The 20527-nt window shown below is 41.4% G+C and overlaps 1 protein-coding gene across 1 annotated transcript in view; it reads right to left on the bottom strand.

Moving 5' to 3' along the window:
- Window positions 1-20527, bottom strand: part of mapkbp1 (mitogen-activated protein kinase binding protein 1) — a 38450-nt gene that overhangs the window by 9604 nt on the left and 8319 nt on the right. The window contains exons 3-15 of the mRNA XM_008277088.1: window positions 11207-11269; window positions 10920-10977; window positions 10040-10210; window positions 9792-9929; window positions 9535-9717; window positions 6264-6424; window positions 5479-5677; window positions 4742-4888; window positions 4151-4359; window positions 3920-4011; window positions 1704-1829; window positions 1539-1609; window positions 17-138 (exon numbers count right to left, since the gene is read on the bottom strand). Of these exons, the coding sequence (XP_008275310.1) occupies window positions 17-138; window positions 1539-1609; window positions 1704-1829; window positions 3920-4011; window positions 4151-4359; window positions 4742-4888; window positions 5479-5677; window positions 6264-6424; window positions 9535-9717; window positions 9792-9929; window positions 10040-10210; window positions 10920-10977; window positions 11207-11269 (1740 nt within the window). The remainder of the gene's footprint in view (window positions 1-16; window positions 139-1538; window positions 1610-1703; window positions 1830-3919; window positions 4012-4150; window positions 4360-4741; window positions 4889-5478; window positions 5678-6263; window positions 6425-9534; window positions 9718-9791; window positions 9930-10039; window positions 10211-10919; window positions 10978-11206; window positions 11270-20527) is intronic.

The following is a 20527-nucleotide window of genomic DNA, read 5'->3' as shown; positions in this document are numbered from 1 at the left end:
GTGTATCATGAGCTACCTGATGCTGCGGTCCTGACAGCCCACTGCTGCGTACTTCCTGGTCGGCTCGACGTCCATGTCGTACAGCGTCGTCTTCCTGACGATGTGATGCGTGCGAGTGAACTCCAGCCCCTCCCCCATCTGAGGAAGAGGAAATGACGTCACAGCGTCAGAACCACCTGAACAGGAAGCTGACGTGATGACTCGACCCCCACAGAGACTTTCAGCTCTGTTTTCTGGTTCACTTTCTTTTGTGTTTTAGTTACTTTGAACAGTAAAACTTTCATCTCTGGGTTCTCGGATCAATAACTAATAATCAGCTTGATCTTAATCGAAGGAGTTCTTTCAACAGACTGACTTTGGTTCAGTTACAGAGAAGCAGCTCTGAGGTTACGCTGTAGATTTAATTATCTACAGATAATTAGATGTAATTAACTCAGCTGAACAATACACAGCAGAAGTACTGCAACCAAACCTAAAGAAACAGACCGAAGGTAAATTTAGCTCAAAAAAATATTTATATTGTGTTTAAATTCTGATGTGAATAGACAGAGTGTGTTTTATAGTTGTTTTAAGGTTTTACATGAATGTTAAATTTGTATTTAGTATCTTAGATATGTGTTATATATTTAGTATTTGCGTCTACCTGCCCAGAAACTGCAGATGGAAGGGAACTAAATCTGGCTCCTCTGTTCTCCAATGAGAATGATGGTTTTGTTCACGGTCCTTCACAGATTAATGACAAATATTATACAATCAGATGTTTAAGTTGTGCTGTAAAAAGCCCAGAAACTTTAAACAAACTATAAAAACAGCTGAAAACAAAGACTGAATTTAACAATTTACCCACTTCTTTGTTTTTCTTTGAATTTGATAAACAGATAAATCTTAAATTACTGGAAAAGACAGCAGCTAGTTGTGCTAAATGCTAACTAGCTTAGCATAGCAGAGCAGCTGCAGTTTCTGATTGGATTCAGGAGTTTTGACAGTTCGGTTTATTTAAATTAGTTCATTAATTCAAATGTACAAAAATTGAAGAAGAAACAAGTTTAATTTCTTTTTAGTGCCGAAAACTCACTGAGTAGATTTACCAACCCAACGTACTCAAGTCTGAAGTTCCTTTTGACCATTTCAGAGGAAATATTGTACTTTACTCTTTACTAGATTCATCTGACCGTTGTTTAAGATGCAGGTTTTTCTTGCAATGAAGTATTTTTACTTTTCTGTATTGTTTAATGAGGTCAGTTATTATTTGTACATGATTTAAGAAAATTCAGGTCAGAATTTATATAAAATCAGGTGTTTCTAAGTTTCTATGCCTATCTGTGATATCAATATTCATAAAGGAGAAGCTCTTAAAGGCGACAAATAAATATGAATATTATCAGTATTTTACTCTAAGTTGAGTCTGTATCTGTAGTTACTGTGTTTTGCCTGCAGGGGGCAGAATAAATACATATTTTAAACCGACTTGGTTTATTTTCAGCTGAAGCCAGGAGACTAAGACCTGCTCTGTGACGTCACTCAGGTGTCAATCTCACCTGCTGAGCCGTGCGGAAGTAGACGCTCTTATCGGCGCCGCAGCTGATCATCCGCACCTTCCCCTCATTGGCTGCCGGGCAGAAAAAAGAAGGTTAAACATCAGGAAGCGGAGGGAACTAAACTTTACAGGTGTATAAAGTTGGAGCGTGGCAGAGGCGACTGACCTGCGAATCTGACGGCGGTGATGGAGGACGAGTGTTCGTCCAGAGTCTGAACCAGGCTGTACTCTTTGCCGGCATCCAGGACGTGGATCAGACGGTCCCGACTGGCCGTGGCTAATAACTGGAGACCTGAGAGACAGACGGATAGACGGACTGACGTTAAACATTCTGACTGTAAACGAGACGACTGCTGCTGTTCCTTCTGAGACGCTGTTAGTTTAATGGACTGTTTTAATGTTTATACTCTTACAGCTGTGCCCATCTTTGTGTATAGTTACCATGGTTACAGCTGCTATTATGGTCTGCAGCAGGGTTAATGGAGAAGGCCAAAGTATGTGGACGACGGAATGTTGCAGTAAAGTATAATGAGTACTGCACTGGGCCAACGTATGTCCATATACTTTTGGGTATAAACTGGAGACTTGTGCTGATTCCTCTGCAACAAACACACAACTTGTGCAAAAGTATGAGGATGGCTGAATGTTTACGTTTATGATGATTAATATATAATTGTATCCACTATGGTGGGGAGCGTCCACATACTTTCGGCCATATGTTGTATAAGCACATACTTTAACTCATGATTTCTCTGCAAAAATACACTACTTTGCCAAAAGTATGTGGACAGCTACATTTACAACAATATTCTGGTAATACTGGCAATGTGGCACTGGGTGTCCACATACTTTTGGCCACTCATCAAATTATTACAGCCTCTGGTTTTATATAACACTGATTAACAGCAGCATAATTATTAGTGGCTTCTGTTAACGATGTATTTAATTAAGTTATACTACATAACATAAATCAAGAATTTTTGTTTGTATACTATAAAAAATTCACATCACTGCAGTGGATATTTCAAACAGCTGAAAACATTTGAGCTACTTGCTTGTATTTAACTGAGGTTTTAGATTTCACTGATTAGCTGAAGATTTCTGAAGTTTAGTATATAAGTGCATCTAAGCCCCTCTTCAGTCTGCAGCCTTTAACATATCTGCTGTTTTTCTGCCTTTTCTTCATCACTTTAACCAGATATCTTTACGTTTTACACTCGTCCTGACTGCTGAACCGATGCGACGCCGCTGCTGCTGTTAAACTGGTGTTTGTGCGTCTCATTGTGTGTTTACGAGCCTCAGCATTCCTCCGTCTCTGCTGTTGTTTCCTGGTCGACAGAAACACGACGTTCTGTTGAGTTTTCAGGTTTTACTGTCTGAAGACGAGCCGGTGAGACGTTTACTGGCCGCGTTCTCTGTCTGTACGTCTGAACATGGTCTCCATGAGGACTGATGCGTTTACTAACCGATTGAAGACACTTTGTCACTTTGGGAAAGACCTTTAATCGTCAGTTTGGGGTTTCAGCCACTGACAGATATCAGGAGAGAATCAGCTGATCACAGAAGGAGTTTAACTAAAAATGCCAGCAGTCTGCCCGGCCTCCTATTGCTGAAACGCTCGTGACGTCACGGAAGCCACAACTGAACCACGAACTCGCTGAGGTGGAGGTCGGCGTCGGTTCAACCTGCCTGCAGCAGCTCTGAGGTCAGCTGACAGTTTGGGAGAAAGATTCCCACACTTTGGATTTACAGGCTTCATCACCTTCACAGAAGCCTCTAAGGTGTTTACAGCCTCAGGTGAATCAGTTATCGTTATTTACATTACACCGTATCTTAATTATAGTGTTTCTATATTTATATATTTGTGTAGCTTCATTATATTGTGTATATTTTACGGTACATGTTGTAATTTGGTCTATGGTTTAGTCGCATGTTTACATATTCTGTTGTTAAATCTTCTCTTTATATGTGAATTACAAACTGCACATTGTTGTTTATAGTCTGTATATATATGTTGTGTTACATCCTCATTTTGTCTTTTGTATATATATATATATATATATATATATATATATATATATATATATACATACTGTTGTGTGTTTATACATTATATTGTGTATAAGTTGTGGAACATATGAGATGTTTTGTGTTTATTGCATACGGTTGTATATACGTTGTGCTATAAATGATGTTTATACATAACATTCTTATTTGATGTGTATATTATGTTTACATATTCTGTATTTTGTGTATCGTTAGAACTGTATATATTTTGTTATATATAATGAGTAAATCTATTTCATTGTGTATACCCTGTACACGTTGTTATAAACATTATGACATGTTGTAGTAATTTGTGGATCCTGAAGAGTTTCTCACCTGTGTCTGGTTTAGAGAATTCGAGGCAGAGAATCTCTGAGTCATGAGCCTGAACGTTCAAGATCTCCTCCATACTGTCCAGATCGTGGATCCTGAAACACGCAAACAACATACAAACGTCATACAAACACACAAACAACAAGAAAACATCCGACAGACATCACAAAAGAGCACAAACTCCATACAAACACAATACAAACATCATGGAAACACCTGACGACCCCCCTTCACCTGAGGACTCCCATTCGGTCTCCAGAGGCCAGGTGCCGTCCATTGGGACTGACTCTCAGGGTCCTAATGCCCGCCCTGCTCTGGTCCGTCTGTTGCCCCTCCGATCCCGTTGGCCCCGCCTTCTCGCTGTTGCCGCCGGTGACGGTGATGCTGTCCGTGTCCAGCAGGCTGGCTATGCTGTCGTCCACGTAAATCACCTTCTGCAGGTCCTGAAGGGCCACAGCTCAGTGTTATACAGGTGGAGTTGTGGTGGGCAGGTGTAGATATGCAGATTTGTACAGTTGTGGGTGTGATGCGTGGTGTAGGTGAGGTGTACAGGTGTACAAAGTAGGTGTACAGCTGTCGTTGTTGTGAGGTGTATAGCTGTGTGTGTACAGTTGTCGGGTATCCAGATGTACAGGTGTAGGTATAAAGTTCTACAGGTGTGCAAGTCTCAATGTACAGGTGTAGGTGTGTACAGGTGTACAGGTGTAGGTCTACATGTTAGTCCACAGTTATATGTTTATAGATGTGTAGGTTTACAGGTGTTTGATGAAGTATCAAGATAGAAATGCATGTGTAGGTGAGACATACAGGTGTGTGCTGTCTTACGTGGCTCAGGATGTTCCTCTGGAGAACGTTGCGTCCGTCGATGTTCCACAGTCGGATGGTGTTGTCTGAGGAGCAGGTCAGGAAGGATCCAGGGGGGAGACGCACATCACCTCCCACTCTACCTGCTCCTCCCCCCTCCGGATACTCCTGCAGGAGACACAGTGGGAGGAGTCAGTACAGGTGGACGCAGGTGATACATGGAGGACATTCAGGTATTTTAACACACCTGGAGAGTTTCTCAGCAGCAGCTGCATGTAACCTCTGGATATACTTCACATATTACCTACACCTGCACATCTGTACAGCTACAAACACCTGTATCATCTCTGCACACCTGTACACCTCAGCCATGCCCATATTTCTCAGGAAACACAGCAACATATTCTAGCAGAGATGCTGTTTGAGGTCAGTGAAAAGCAGAAAGTCAGAGCTGCAGCTTCTGTTGCTGTTTCAGCTCTGTGACCTTTAACTTCTGTGGAATGTGGGACTGAAGCCGGCCTCCATTGTGTCTGTGATTTACACTGTCTGTGTCTGTGGGAACCTTCACTGACACAATGCTTCCCAGGACTTGAACCATAAACCTGATTCTAACCTGAACCCACAGTGAAAACGATTAACACGTCCTCACTCCAAAGACTGAAACTCAAACACAGAGTTGTGTTTGTTTTTAAAGGGACTTGGTTATTGTCCTCAGAGGAAACTCCAGCGACCACGACACGAGTAACCCTCAGACTGACCTCCAGGCTCCACACACAGGACGAGTGGTAGAGGGCCGAGTAGAGCTTTCCAGCCCGCCGGGGGTCGCGGAGGTCGCGTACATCCCAAACATAAACACTGTGGTCATTGTAGACGCACGACAGCCAGCGATTGGTGGAATCATAGGTCACCGCCACGGTGTCCGGGTAACGAGACTCCACCCTGCAGGAGAACAGCTGACTGAGGACGAAGAGGATGGAGAGAAAGGCAGAGAGGTGGTAACTGAACATGATGAAAGTAAAAACCAAGCTGCGGCTTCTGAGGTTTTCATTCTGTCAACATGTGGAATCGTCAGCTGACGTCTGAATAACGAACAGACTGGAGTTTGTTGTTCTGAGGTTAAATAAAGTTCTGCAGTCTGAAATGGAATAAATGCGGACGATTAACAAATAACAATGGACTATAATGGACTGTGACTCACTGTAATTGGCTAAACGTGGACTAAAATGGACTGTAATAATCTAGGTGGAGCTTTATGGAGTAATGTGGACCACTGGGGCTAAATATGGACTATAATGGATCAGGTGTGGACTATAACTGTACTATGATGGACTTATTGTGGACTTAGTGGACTATAAAGAACTGAATGTGTAATATGATGGACTAAATGTGGACCATAATGGAACAAATGACAAAATGTAGACTATAATGGACTACAATGGATTAAATTTGGACTATGATGGGCTATAGTAGCTAAATGTAGACTCCAACGGACTATAAGGAACTATATGACAGGTGTGTGTTAGCTGACAGGTGTGTCTGTTACCTGGCGTCCACCATACTGGCGATGTCAGCGCCCAGAGAGTGTGGGCGGGGCAAAGTGCACAGGAAGTGCAGGTTGACAGGGCTGAAGGCTCGAACGGTTCCATCGGAACATCCACAGAAGATGAACTCGTCTGTGACGGACAGACAGGTGGCCTGAGCCGTCTGAGGACAGACAGACAGGTGGACAGACAGGTGGACAGGTGAGTCACATATCAGGAAAACACTGAGCTCCAGCTGAGTGATGAGAACCATGGTGATGAATGGAAGTGTCCTGAGAACCCGCGTTAGTAGACAGCAGCCTGTGATCAATAATACCAAAAACATGTTCAGGTCTTCAGGGTTAAATCTACGTGTTTCAGAAAATCTAAGTAATGCTGAGCTTGTTCGTGATCCTGCAGCTCTGATTGGGTTGCACTGGGCTATAACGGATTGTAACGGACAATATGTGGACTACAGGTGAATAAATATCAGCTATAAAGGACAAAATATGGACTGTTATGGAGTAATGTTGACTACAGAGGGCTAAATGTTGACTGTAATAGATTAAATGTAAACTTTAATGGATAAAATATGGACTATAGTGGATAAAAATTGACTTTAATGGACTAATTAGACAGTAAATGACTAAATGTAGACATTAATGGCCGATAATGCACTAAATATGGACTATGAAGAACTGTAATTGACTAAATATGCACCATAATGGACTAAATGTGGACTTTAGTGGAATAAAATGAACTATATTGGGCTAAATGTGGACTGTAAAGGACTAGAAATAGACTATAATGGACTAAATATCATGAATAATGGACTAAATGTGGATTAGTATGGAAAAAATTTGGATGACAATGCACTAAATATAGACTCTGAAGGAATAACCATAGACTAAATGTAAACTATGAAGGACTAAAATTGACAAAATATGCACTATAATGGAGTTAATGTGGACAACAATGGTGTAAGATGGACTAGAGTGGGCAAATGTGGACTGTAATCCACTACATGTAGACTATAATGGACTAAATATGGAATATAATGGGCAAAATGTGTATTACAATGGACTAAAAATGAGCTAATTAAGGACTATAATGGAATAACATGGACGATGTTGGGCTAAATGTGGAATGCAATAGACTCAATGTAAACCACAATGGCCTAAAAATGGACTATAATGGAGTAACATGGAGTTTAGAGGGCTAAATGTGAAGTGCACCAAACTAAATTTCAACTATTAGCGACCATATTGTACTAAATATAGTCAATAATGGACTAAATGAAATGAAATGAAATGAAATGAAATGAATGAAATGAAAAATACTTTATTCATCCCAGAAGGGAAATTCAATCAATAAATAGGGACTACAATGGAACAACATGGACTGTAGTGGGCTACATGTGGACTGCAGTAGACTAAATGGTCTAAATGTGAACTATAATGAAGTAACATGGACATTAGAGGGCTAAATGTGAAGTGTACCAGACTAAATGTCAACTATTATCGATCATATTGGTCACTAATGGATTAAATATGGAATATAATGGACTAAATAGGGACAATAATGGAACAACATTGACTATGGTGGGCTAAACGTGAACTGCAATAGACTGAATGTGCTAAATATGGACTATAATGGTCTGTCTGAAAGGCTAAGTGTGGCCTTTAATTGGCCTTTAATTTAATTTGGACTATAATGGGCAAAATGTGAAATATAGTGGACTACAGTGGAGTTAATGGATGAATGTGGACTGAAACAGTTAAACTGCAGTAAATAAGTTGTGACGGTGGAGGTGAGCGATGCTGCGTTCAGGGTCCTTCGTGAATCTGTGAATCAGAGAGTGGGCGGGGTGATACGTGTGTCTGCCAGTCAGGAGGAGAGCTGGTAATGAGTGACAGCGGCGTGTCGTGAAACCGACCAATGAGGGTGAGCAAAGGCAAGTGAGCGTGTCCGAGTCAGTCAGTTCAGCCAGCCATGTTTTTCTCTGTGGATTCTTTTCTTTTAAAGACGTTTTTATTTTTGCCTTGTCAGTCTGAACACGCTATTTCTGACTTTTTTATAGTTTGAGCCAACAGAGTTTGAATAAAAATCCATCAGCTGCTCCACTGGCGGGTTTCTACGCTGAGCAGCTGCGAGGAATATCATTAAAATATTAATGGAGGTGAGAGAAGAGTCCAAAAGCATTAATAAAACATCTGTAGAATGTGATGAATAATAAACGAGCTGCTCTGGACTCTGCAGCTGTGAAACACCGACGATGAGGGATGATCTTTATGTCTGATGTGTTGCTGAGGTGACTGAGTCGAGGCAAGGCGACGACTTACGGCGGCAGAGTCGACTCTCTGCACAGGAAGCGGAGGAGGAAGCAGAGGAACTTCACATTAGAGCGACTCACAGCACAGAAATAAGATTTAAATCACAGAAAGAGAGGCCAGCTGAGGTGCACAAACATCCAGAAAACACAAGAAGAACCTTGAAAAAACCATCAGGCTCCAGGTTGGTACGTTCCAGCGGCGGAAAACAGCTGGAACATCTGGTGTGTTTAACCCTCCGAACCCCAAAACCCACTACTGAGCTTGAAATCTGTTTTATCTCTAAACCAAGATCATTTATCAGCCTGAAACTGTAAAGACAAGAACTTTCCAATGAACGAATCATCTGTGATGTAGTTTTATCAGGAAAAGTCAACCACACTCAGCCTAAAATGTGGTATTTGATCTAAATCACTGTATTCTACATGTTCATTTAAAAAACATCTCTAAAAATAAACTGTACAAGATTCTTTAAAAAACTAAATCGATTTATCAGCTAAATGTAAATTTCAAATCATAACCTTAACACTTTATTTTTTTGTAATTATTTTTTTCTCATGTTTGTGATTTTGTATTCAAAGTTTGACTTTTATTCTCAGAATTTAAAACAATAATCCAGATTTTTAACCTTTTATTTTATAATTATGACATTTTACCATACACACATTTCCAGAAAAAAAATTCACGCATTATTTTTTACTTAAATCTCATAATTTTGACTTTATATCTTAGATTTTTGACATACAACTTTATATTTATGAATTTTTATCTCAGAATTTTACCATTTATCTATATTTTGACTCTTTATTTCCATATTTGCAGTTTTTTTTTTGTTTTTTGTTTTTTTTTTTACAATTTTTGTATATATTTCTTTCTTTCTAACAGTTTTTATCTGAAAAAACAGCTTTCAGTTCAGAGGGTTAAACTTGGTAGAAAACGTCGTAGAAACGTTACGAGAACTCACCCGAAGCTCCACCCACTTGTCGAGCAGCCGCCGGTCGTTGAACTCGCACAGCAGGCCGGAGGAGGTGATGCAGAAGGTGGAGGACGCCTGGCGGCCACGCCCACACGCCACATCGCTGAAGAAGTTGTTCCTGAGTTCTCCCAGCAGCCCCGAACGCCCCAGCAGGGGGACGGTGGCGTTCACCTGCAGACGACACACAGCGTCAGTACCTGGCCGCGCCCGCCGCTCCGAGGCAGCCGATTGGTCGGCGCGACTACCTTGGATGTCTTGGCATGGTCCAGGTACCAGAACTTCACGTGTCGGTTGCCGGCGGTGACGAAGTACGAGCTGTCATCTGAGAAGGAGACGGCCGTCACTTTGCTGGAAACCTTGTTGGCTGCGACCACCACGTTTTTCTGAAAACAACGACGAGCGTCAGCAGGTGAACAGGATTTATCACTCATACGATCAGATCCAACCTGTCATCAATCACTCGTTGATCAGTTATCAATCACTGATGGATCACCTTCCAGTTCCAGACGTTGACTATCATGTCGTGCTGGTATCCGACGCTGACGATATATTTTCCGTTCGGTGAAAAGGCCACGCAGGCGACTCCGTATTTATGTTCCTGCAGCTCCGACACCTGAACGTGTTCAGAAACGTCCCAGACTCGAACCGCCGGCATGTGGCCGCTCTGAGGGGCGATAAATACGATTACATATTGATAAATATCAGTAAAATGTGATTAAATATCTGTGAAATGTTATTGAATATTATTAAAGAATGTGAATTCATGTGAGACTAAAGTGACCGCTCTGAGGAGGACATTAAATATGAAAATATTATTAAAATATTGTTAAATATTATCAAAGTATGATTTAAATACTATTAAAATATATGAATTAATGTGACACTGAAGACTCGAGTCGCCGGCATGTGACCGCTCTCAGGAGATATTAAATATGATTAGAATATTATTAAAGTTCTATTCAAATATCTGCAACAATCTGAGGCTGAAACTCTTTGAATAAAAGATTTAAGGTGACATGAAACAATGTGAGAAGGTTTGATTCTTTGACTCACTGACTCTGACTCTTTTTTTTATTTATTTCACTCTCTGGCTTCTTGATTCTTTGACTTTTTGACTCTTTAATTCTCTGACTCTTTGGCTCACTGATTCTTTGATTTGTTGACTGACTATTTATTTGATTCTTAGACTCGTGGACTCTGACTCCTTGATTCATTAACTCCGATTTTTTTACGAGTCGCTGTTGAAAAGGACAACAAGCTAAAAAGTCTGGAAGTGACCGGCTGTGACTCCTGAACTCTTCTACTTCACGTTTCTGCTGTGTCTGTAACTGTTTTGTTGTTCAGTCATGGATCCTTCAGCTTCGAACACTCACCTCTCCCGTAACAACATATTTGCCATCTGGAGAAAATGCCAACGTGGTGATGGCCTTCCTGAAAACAGACAGACGGAGGTTTAAAGTTCTCAGTCTGGTTTTAGGATTCCAGTTTGATATCATCCTGACATGAAACAGAAACAGTCCTGGTGTTGTTCTCCTTCATCGTTGTTAAACGTCGTTTCTGTGACGTTTCCTCACAGTTTAGGAGCAAAGACAGATTTTATATCTGGGATTAGTTCTGGAGCAGGAAGGAGCAGCGATCTGATTGGCCGGCTGAGGTTTACCTGGAGCTGTTGAAGATGTGATGCTGTTTGTTCTTACGAGGGTTCAGCAGGACGACGACGCACCTGCAGACACACGAGGTCACGGAGTTAAAGGACGGATTCACACAAAACATGAACAAATAAAGAATCAGTCAGAACATGAAATAACTTGAAGCAGATTAAGTCTGACTGAACTGAAGGTAATGAAGAGCAGACGCTTCATCTGATTTATCAGGATCCTCTCCTGATCTTTTAATTTGAAGTCTCTGTGCAGTTTCCTGTTTCTCAGCCGATCGCATGGATCTTCGAGCTCAAAGAAATGTGTTTAACGTTTACCAGCATCATCGCCGATTAAAGCTGCACGATACGTTTACAGGTCTGTAAAGCAAAGGAAGGAAAACGGCTCAAACACATCACGCTGCGACTTCATTCGCTGATTCAATGAGCCGTTCTCATTTTCCGTGTTGTCTGAGGAAATCGTTTGATTTAAGGCTTCTTGGATGCACTGAGTGTTTTAAACTTCATTTAAAGGACAGAGTTTGTTGACTCCACATGAGCAGAGAAACATCGAGAAATGATCAACTGTGAAATAGAAAACCGAACGCAGACAACATGTGACACTAGGACGCCTTATTTCCAAATTGAATTACTCGAATCTTGTCCAAAACGTCTCACAACTTGTCCGACATCAATCAAGTTTTGTTCAAGATGCTTTGAAACTGTCTCAACATTCATCCAAAATGAATCACGAATGATGTAAAATGTCCGAAAAGATTGAAGAGAAGGATTCGGTTGTAATAAGACAGTAATCGTATGTCAGTATTTCAGCTAAGAAAGACGATGTCGAACAAAAACAGGCTTCTGTCAGCAACTAGTTTAACCATTTAAATTAGAAGCACTAAGATCTGAATGACATCCAGCAAACCACACTGTTCATGTGTTCATGTGCTGTAAACCTCTTGTATGCTGTGAAAATACAGATTTACCTGCTTAATCGGCATCGTTGAATATAACAGGCGTTCTGTTCCCTCTGCAGATGTAATGTGATGGATAAGAAACAACTTTGTGCCTTTAAACTAATCACAACGGTCAGTTTCAGTTCTGCAGCCTGAAGCAAAGAAACATCTGTAAAACTTTAATTTGAGTCTTTCCAAATCTCCACTTTGGCCGGAGTTTCCAGATGTGATCGCTGACTTGTAGCTTCATTTATGTGCAAACCAAAGGCCTGTTGAAATATCTCAATTTCTGCTACTTGTAAACGGGACGTCAGTATCACAGTGGCGACATCAGCACAGGACGGAAGGCTGCTGTGGTCAATCTGTTATCAATTAATTCAATATCTATTGATAATAAATAAATATTCAAAATGTGCATCCCTGGTGTCCTGCAACTAGTCGTGCTCTCTGTAGGAAACTTATGTGACAGCAGACAAAGGATCCACCTGAGGTTCACGTCGGTTAGAAATGCCTTCATCAGCGCCGATTCAGATCTGAGATTAGATCAGAACATCCCTGTGAAGCATTCTGCAGCTACAACAGATAAAGCTCTACATCAGTCTGACTTTATCAATGAGGCCAAACTGCTGGAAAGTGTCTGATTTATTTTTCCTTACGATAATGAAGTGAGATGAGAAGTTTGTATAACAACAGACAACATGTTGAGCATGAGGACGAGTGAAGCAGAACCTCAGACGGATTCTTACAGCTGACAAATTATAATTAAACTGTTTTGATGCTTTTTCATTTACCAGAAAAACTAAATACCACAATGTCCGTTTCTACACTCTGCTGATCAATACGAAGGCAAACATTCTGACAATAGTTTGAGCTCCGACTGAACAGAGGAACAGGTTTGAAACCAGTTTGTTGCTGTATCGTGATGAAATGATGAAATGAAGGCAAACAGGAACACACCTGCTGTACAAGCAAACACACAATGGATCTGAACACACACGGCTGCACTGCGGTTCTGGATAAAGCCCTGTGAAGGAACCCAGACAGCACGGTTCACAGAGCGGCCGGTTCTCCAGAGGACAGCGAACGCAGCGTCACGTGGGCGAACACAAAGGTTCTGGTTTCACTTCCAAAACGGGTATAAACAGAGCGGAGCTTTAATGAGCCTCTGTTTGGTGACTCGGTTGGATCTGAACCTCCAGAGTCTGAGAGCTCAGACAGAACCTGAACACATCCCACCTCCGACCTCAGCAGCTTGTTTGTTTACTTTTGTTTTTCCTGTTTGTTTGTTTGTTTGTGTCTCTGCCTAAGAAGACGAGCTCAGGGGCAGAAATCTGCTCAGGCCTGAAACCCACCACGTCCTGTACTGCAGTAAAAGTACAACTAATTAATCAACGTATCTGGTTATTGATCCTGATCAGAGCCGCATTGGCATCGCAGTGGTTCCCAACATATGGATCAGGGCCCTCCAAAGAGCCACCAGAGGAATCAGTGTTACAGCTGAATCAATTAACTGATTTATGTAGACGAAGACGAAGGACGTGCGCGTCAGAAAATGTGTTGAGGATCAGCTGCAGTACCTGGTTGCTCCACCAGGTGGAGCCTCTCACTGGTTTGGCACCAGACTGACCAGAGGAGGAGGTCACTTCTGTGTTTGAAGGAACCACGGGAGTGTTATTGTTCAGATCCAAACAGTTGAATGAAAACTTGAGCGATTGTCGCTTCAGTTGTGTCGAGTTTGAATTCTGATGATGTGGATGAACGAGTTGGTTCAGATTAGATTGTCCTTTACTGGAACGTTATCATTTCAGATAAAAAATAGCCAAGAAAAATGTCTATTTGAGTACTGTTGCTATTGTACATTTTGCTCTAAATGTTGGGAAATAAAGATATTGTTTGTGTTGTTAATGTTAAAGGTCACTGTGTGGATTTAGGTGGCGCCATGACAAAGACTTGTGTATCGGTTGATGACCTCCAACGAGCATTTATACACAGATAGTGAGCTCAACTTTAGTAGAAAAGTAAATAAGAAAGTATTCTAAGACAAACTACTCCTGAAAAACTCACCTAAAAAGACGACTTAATTCAATAAACTGCTTCGTTAAGACGCCTTTTGTTTGCACGACTAAAGAATATGAATGAAATCAACACAAAGCTCAGTTCAAATGACTTTTATTGTGTTTCAGTTTGGATTTAGGTTTGCATAACTTGAAATATCTCATCGTTTCTACTAACAAAACTTGTCGATTGAACTTGAAGCATAAAGTCGATGGGACCTTTGAAAACTATAAATCATACATTTAAAGAACTCGTGTACAAACAACTGCAGCTTAAGGCAGCCAGGTTACAGATGGTTTTAAGTTGAACACGATTATTAATTTTTACAGAATACAGATTTATGTAAATTTATAACATTACATGGAGGTGGAAAGACAGAGAAGCACAACAACAACGGAAACACTCAAGTAAAACACTAATAACTCGTAAAATTTGAGCAAATGTACTCAGTTACTTTCCAATACTGCAGGTTTATAATAATCAGGTAATATGTCAGATATCTGTTTAGAGTTTAAAGGATTCTGATGTTGTTATTGACGGATATGATGAACGACTGCAGTGAAATATAGAAAGTTAAAGAACACAGAGTTCGTCAACAACAGCTAAAGTTAAAACCAAACCTGTGATTTTAACTAACGGAACAAGAGAAGCTTTCAGCTGTTACAGAGTTAACGAACAAATCTGCTGCACAGACACAACAAGCTAATCGGCTGCAGGACCGAAGTGTGTCCTCGTGTGTCTGCAGGCCTCATGCTAAAATGTGTGACTGCACCTTTAATTAGCTGCAGATTCTCTCTCTCGCTCACACACACACACACACACACACACACACACACACACACACACACACACACACACACACACACACACAAACTTACATTCATTGATTCTGACTTTAAACCAAGTCTTCAAACTGAATGTAATGATTGACCTTATGAGGACTGTGGCGCTACAAACACATGTATGACTGACACACTCTCTCTCTCACACACACACACACACACACACACACACACACATATAATCCGTGTGAGTCAGCCGGCTGAGTGTGTGTCTGCAGATAAACTCTCAGTGTTGCTGACTGGTCGGCTGGAAGCTGCTGAATCAGCAGCCAATTATATTCTTCCTCACCAACACACTCACACACGGCGGAGCTGCTACTCTTGTGAGGACCGTCCCTGACATAATTCCCCACACAGCTTCATTCAGACATGATGGATTCCTCTGGGGGGGGGGCGGTGAACTCCCACATCAAGTCTCTGTGGAACAATCTGCGGTTCATTCATGTCCGTGAAGCTCTGAGCTCCTCAAACTCTTTGTCTTTAGCTCCTGATGAAGACTTTTTACAAACATGAGCACCATCTTTGGTTTAGTCGCCGTCACAAAACGAAGGTGTTGTAAAGGATGAACGCAATTTTATGTCAAAACATTAAAGATGCAAATTTGAATGATTTTCTTTATCAAAAATCTGCAGCACTATCAATAAATTTCTCAGACCAAGCACGTGAATTGTGCTAACGTTGATTTTTTAGTCAGCAGATGTGATTTCAGCAGCAAAGGCAGCTCTTTATAAATGTGACTCTGATATCAGAACTCTGTCCTGGTTGATCCAGTTTGTCTTTAACTCCTGAGTTCTGGTTGGAGGTCATGAACCTTCTCACAGTCTCTGTCATGGTCCCATTGCTGCTAAACTCCCACAATGCTCTGTGCTTCAACATGAACTTCCAGTAGTGACGCTTCCTCTGGTCAGCGGTTCCCAACCACCAGTCCGCGGACCGGTACCGGGCCGCACAGAAAGAACAAAGACGTTTTGTTTTTATCTTATTTCCGACGGACTCTGTCAGTTTTCTTGCCTGACTGTTAAACAAAGCAATAAAACCCTGGGGCGCCGCTATAGCTCACCTGGTTGAGCTGGCGTCCCATGTGCAGGGCTACAGTCCCAATGTGGAGGTCATGAGTTTGAATCCCGCTCATGACCCTTTCCCACATGTCCTCCCCCCAATCTTCTCCCCTACTTTCCTGTCTCTCTCTGACTGTATTATCCAATAAAAGCACAAAGACCAAAAAAATAAGTAAAAAAAAAACCGAGAAAAAAAAACCTGAATTTGTTTACGACACTTTTTTAACAGAAGAAACAATTATTATTTGTTATGTGCGCGATGACCGGTCCGTAGAAAATCGTCTTGCTTGAAACCGGTCCGTGGTGCAAAAAAGGTTGGGGACCGCTGATCGACGGTAGTAAACAGTGAGAGGCTCCACCTGGTGGAACAACCAGGTACTGCAGCTAAACTCAAACACTTGACTAAAACGTCTTGACACTTCTCCAAAATGGCTCAAAATCGGCGTAAGATCCTCAAAACTTGTTCATATTTTCTTAGAATAGAATTGTCAACAACACAAAAATACACAAAAAACACATCTTGAAAATGACTAAACTTCTGTCTAAAACGACTAAAAAATTGTCCAAAATGATTTGAAACTTGTCCAAACCACGTCGACACTTGCTAGCTAAACTCTTACAATGCTCTCTGCTGCCAACATGAGCTGTAGTCTGAGTGACGCCTCCTCTGGTCTCTACAGGATTAAACAGTGAGAGGCTCCACCTGGTGGAACAACCAGGTACTACAGCTAAACTGACGTCCAATATCATGTAATGTATTTTGAGTCAGTCATATTGTCTAGTTGTGGTTAATCCCTAACATTCTTAGTTGTAATTCACAGACCGACCTGATGGGGGCGGTGCTGTGTTTCTGTTCAAACACTTAAAGCCAGACACAGTGATGCAGAAGTTTGTCTTGTTCTCTCAGTAACATGATGGAGCTGCAGCTGGTTACAGGTTTACTTCAGAGCAGGTTTATTATTAAATTTTAACGTTGCTCCAGATGATGATGATGATGATGATGAAGAGTTTGGTTCTGTTCTGTTCATCAATCAGATCATTTAACAGCAGAACCAGGACATGAAGAAGAAAAAGACCTTTGGATTTAAATCTTAATCTGACGCTGATGATTCTGATTCATGCAGGTTGATTAAAACACCGTTTCTAATCAATGATAAATATTGCTGATGATCCCCAGCAGCATGGTGTCACTGCACTCTGGCTGACGGCGGCGCTGCAGCACGTCGCAGGGTTTCACGGCGTGACGACGGCGACACGCTGCAGCAGCTGAACATGCGTGTGCAGGTACAGTGTGTTCTGAGACCACTGACCCAACCCGTCCTGAAGAACATCTGCAATGCAGCAGCAGAACAGGAGGAGGAGGGAGGCTCCGTCCGCTCTGGATCATGACAACACGTTTACTGCATGTATGTTCTGTCTGCAGCCTCCTGCAGCTTCAGTTGAACCATCAGCCTGTTTAATGGTCGCATTAAAACCGGCAGCCGCTAAATTAGCTGCAGTTAATTCATTTATGTCACATTTAAACCTCAGAATGACTCTGAAAACTGTTAATCAACAAACTGCAGTCTAAAATATTCACTCCACAACCCAGAACAAGCTGAACACAAGTACTGTAGGATACCAATAAATACTGCAGTATTACTGTAATACAATTATAAATACTGCAGCATATTTGCCAGTATTGCAGTGTAACTGTAAATACTGCAGTATTGCTGTGGCATAATGGTAAATACTGCAGTATAACTGTAGTATAAGAATATATACTACAGTGTAACTGTAGTTTAATGAGAAATACTGCAGTATAACGGTAATATAACAATAAATACTGCAGTGTAATGGTAGTAAAACTCAAATACTGTAGTGTAACGGTAGTACAACGATAAATACTGCAGTATAACTGTGGTATAACTGTGAATACTGCAGTCCATGCAGTACTTTGCCTGCAGACAGAAGACATCATTCTTCTTCCTGTGTGTCAGTAACGTCACATTCCTGTCATTGTGTGACATGAATGTCTCTTTATCTTTCTGCTCATACATTAACATTAACCTACATTCACCTCCTCCCCCCTCCTCCCCCGTCGCTCCACTGACCCACTTCACTTCCTTCAGCGTCTAACTGTCGTCTTTTCATCTGAATCCGGACATGAACCGACCAACCGGCAGCCTGCAGCTGATTGGACGGCAGCGTCTGGCTGGCGAGGAAATGAAAAACGTGGAAGTTGGACAGTTTCCACGACTCGCCCTCCAACATTCCCGTCATTCCTCCAGACTCGTCAGCAGCTGAGAGGAAGCAGCTGAACGTCGACCTCTGACCTGATCACAGATCGGATCGATGGGGTTCGATCAAACTTTATTCCTCACAGCTGAAGACCAGAATCAGAACAGAAACCAGCTGAGCGTCTCCACAGAAAACCCCAAACAGCATCAGAGCATCAGAACAGACGTCATGATACAAGAAACCTAAAAACACTGACGCATGATCACTTCATATCAGTCTGTCAGGAACAAACAGGACTGATGATCCCATCCACCTCTAAAAAGATGACTTTTATTGATTCTGATCACTGAGAACTGATCAACTGTTTGGTCTCTAAAATTATGAAAAATGTCAATCAGTGTTTCAAAATGGTCAAGACGACAAATGTCTTGTTTTAGAAGGAAAAAACTAGACAGTATTCACATTTAAGAAGCTGCAATCAAAGAATTTTTAACTGTTTAATTTATTTACTCTGTTTCCTGGAATAGCTGATCAGCTATTTGGTCGGTGGAGAAAAATGTGGATCAGTGCGTCTTGTTTTGTCCAAATATGTTGAGTTTGCCATCATAAAGGAGGAAAGAAACCAGAAAATATTCATGTTTAAGAAGCTGTAATCACAGAATTTAGACTGTTTTTATTTTTAAAAACACTAGAACTGATTAATTGATTATGAAAACAGCTAACAACCGATTTGACAGAAATTCATCCCGATTCTAAAATCTGCAGGAGGCGACCAAATCGGAGCTAAAAATCATGATGAATATATAAACGCTCTCTGCCAGACTTTAAGTTGGACCTTTTTTGAATGGAGTTTGGTTTGATGAAGGTTCATTCTAAAGTTTACTGTCACAGAGGAGGAAAGAAACCAGAAAACAGTCACAGAATTTAGACGGTTTTCAATATTTGTTTTTTTTAAATACTCCAACTGATTAATCATCTCATCAGAACAGTTGGCGGTTGACCTAATCCCGGACAACTATGTGATCGATCGTTGCAGCAGTAGTCAGGTAATAAGTCTTACGAGGCTTTTTCAGGACAACTTTACTTTCCAGCTCTTCTCTTCGTTGAACCAGACACGTGTTGCATCTTGTTTTACTTCAGAACGGCCTCAGCTCTCCACATCTGCCATCATTTCATACGACAACACTTCCAGATGTTGTATATCGACCTTTATGGCAGGTAAAAAAGCTTCTGTATTATAAAATTCACCATAAAATGCGGCAGTAAATACCTCTTTTAATAACCGTGTCGGGGAGATGTTCTGGAATCTGACAACATCACAACTACAACGGTGGGAAACTGTACGAAATAGAAAAAAATTCTGTTGTTTCACAGCCAAGATGGCAAATGTTTGCATATTTGTACAAACTTTATTACGGAGCTGTGAATGCAGCTATTGTTGGAAGAACCAAATCGTGCAGTTTTATTTGATCTGCGCCACATCGGGCTGCAATAAACACTCTGAGAGCAATTTAGCCAAGAAGAGGGGATGTGGATGTGAAAGCAGAGCGTGTTTTATGAAGCTGCTTCCCAACCAGAGGAGCATTTACAGGTTCTGAGGGGAACGTGGAACAATCATTTCAACTGATGTGAACAGACGGAAATAAAAAGTCAGCCGGGACTGTGGATGAACACCAGGGGGCCAAACAGCCTCAGCAGCCGCATTAAATAAGGCAATAAATCATTATCTAAGACTAACAGACGGTTAACAGAAATAACTCTGAGAGGGAAGAACAACAACTGATGGAAAACGTGTTGCAGCAGCATAGAAACGTCGTTATTAAGCGCAGTCTGGAAACGTTTGCTGGTTTCGTGCGTCTGAAATGTGACGATTTGATGCTTTTCTCTGTGAACTGAGCGTCTTTGTTTTAGTCAGAAATAAGGAAACACAGAAACGTCTTCTGTTTGTCAGAAACAAACACGTCGGAGCTCTCCTGCCTTCAGCTCTGTTTAGCGTTCAAACACTTCAGTCATCTGGTCTTTCAGGTTCCATGTTTCCAGGTGAGTTGGTTTCTGCTCAGAACATCTCCCAGAACAGAAAAGAAGGAAAAACACGATTCCCTTAAAGCAGATAACATTCAGATTCATGGTCGGACTGTTTAGTAACGTAGAGCCAGGACGTGGTTCTGTGCTGAAACCTTTACCAACGAAGCCTCATGTAAACCTGTTGTG

This window comes from Stegastes partitus, unplaced genomic scaffold (genome assembly GCF_000690725.1).
Source record: "Stegastes partitus isolate 25-593 unplaced genomic scaffold, Stegastes_partitus-1.0.2 Scaffold89, whole genome shotgun sequence".
In the NCBI taxonomy this organism is placed as follows: domain Eukaryota; kingdom Metazoa; phylum Chordata; class Actinopteri; family Pomacentridae; genus Stegastes; species Stegastes partitus.
Note: the sequence above shows the minus strand (reverse complement) of the source record. Positions and strands in the feature narration are given on the sequence as shown.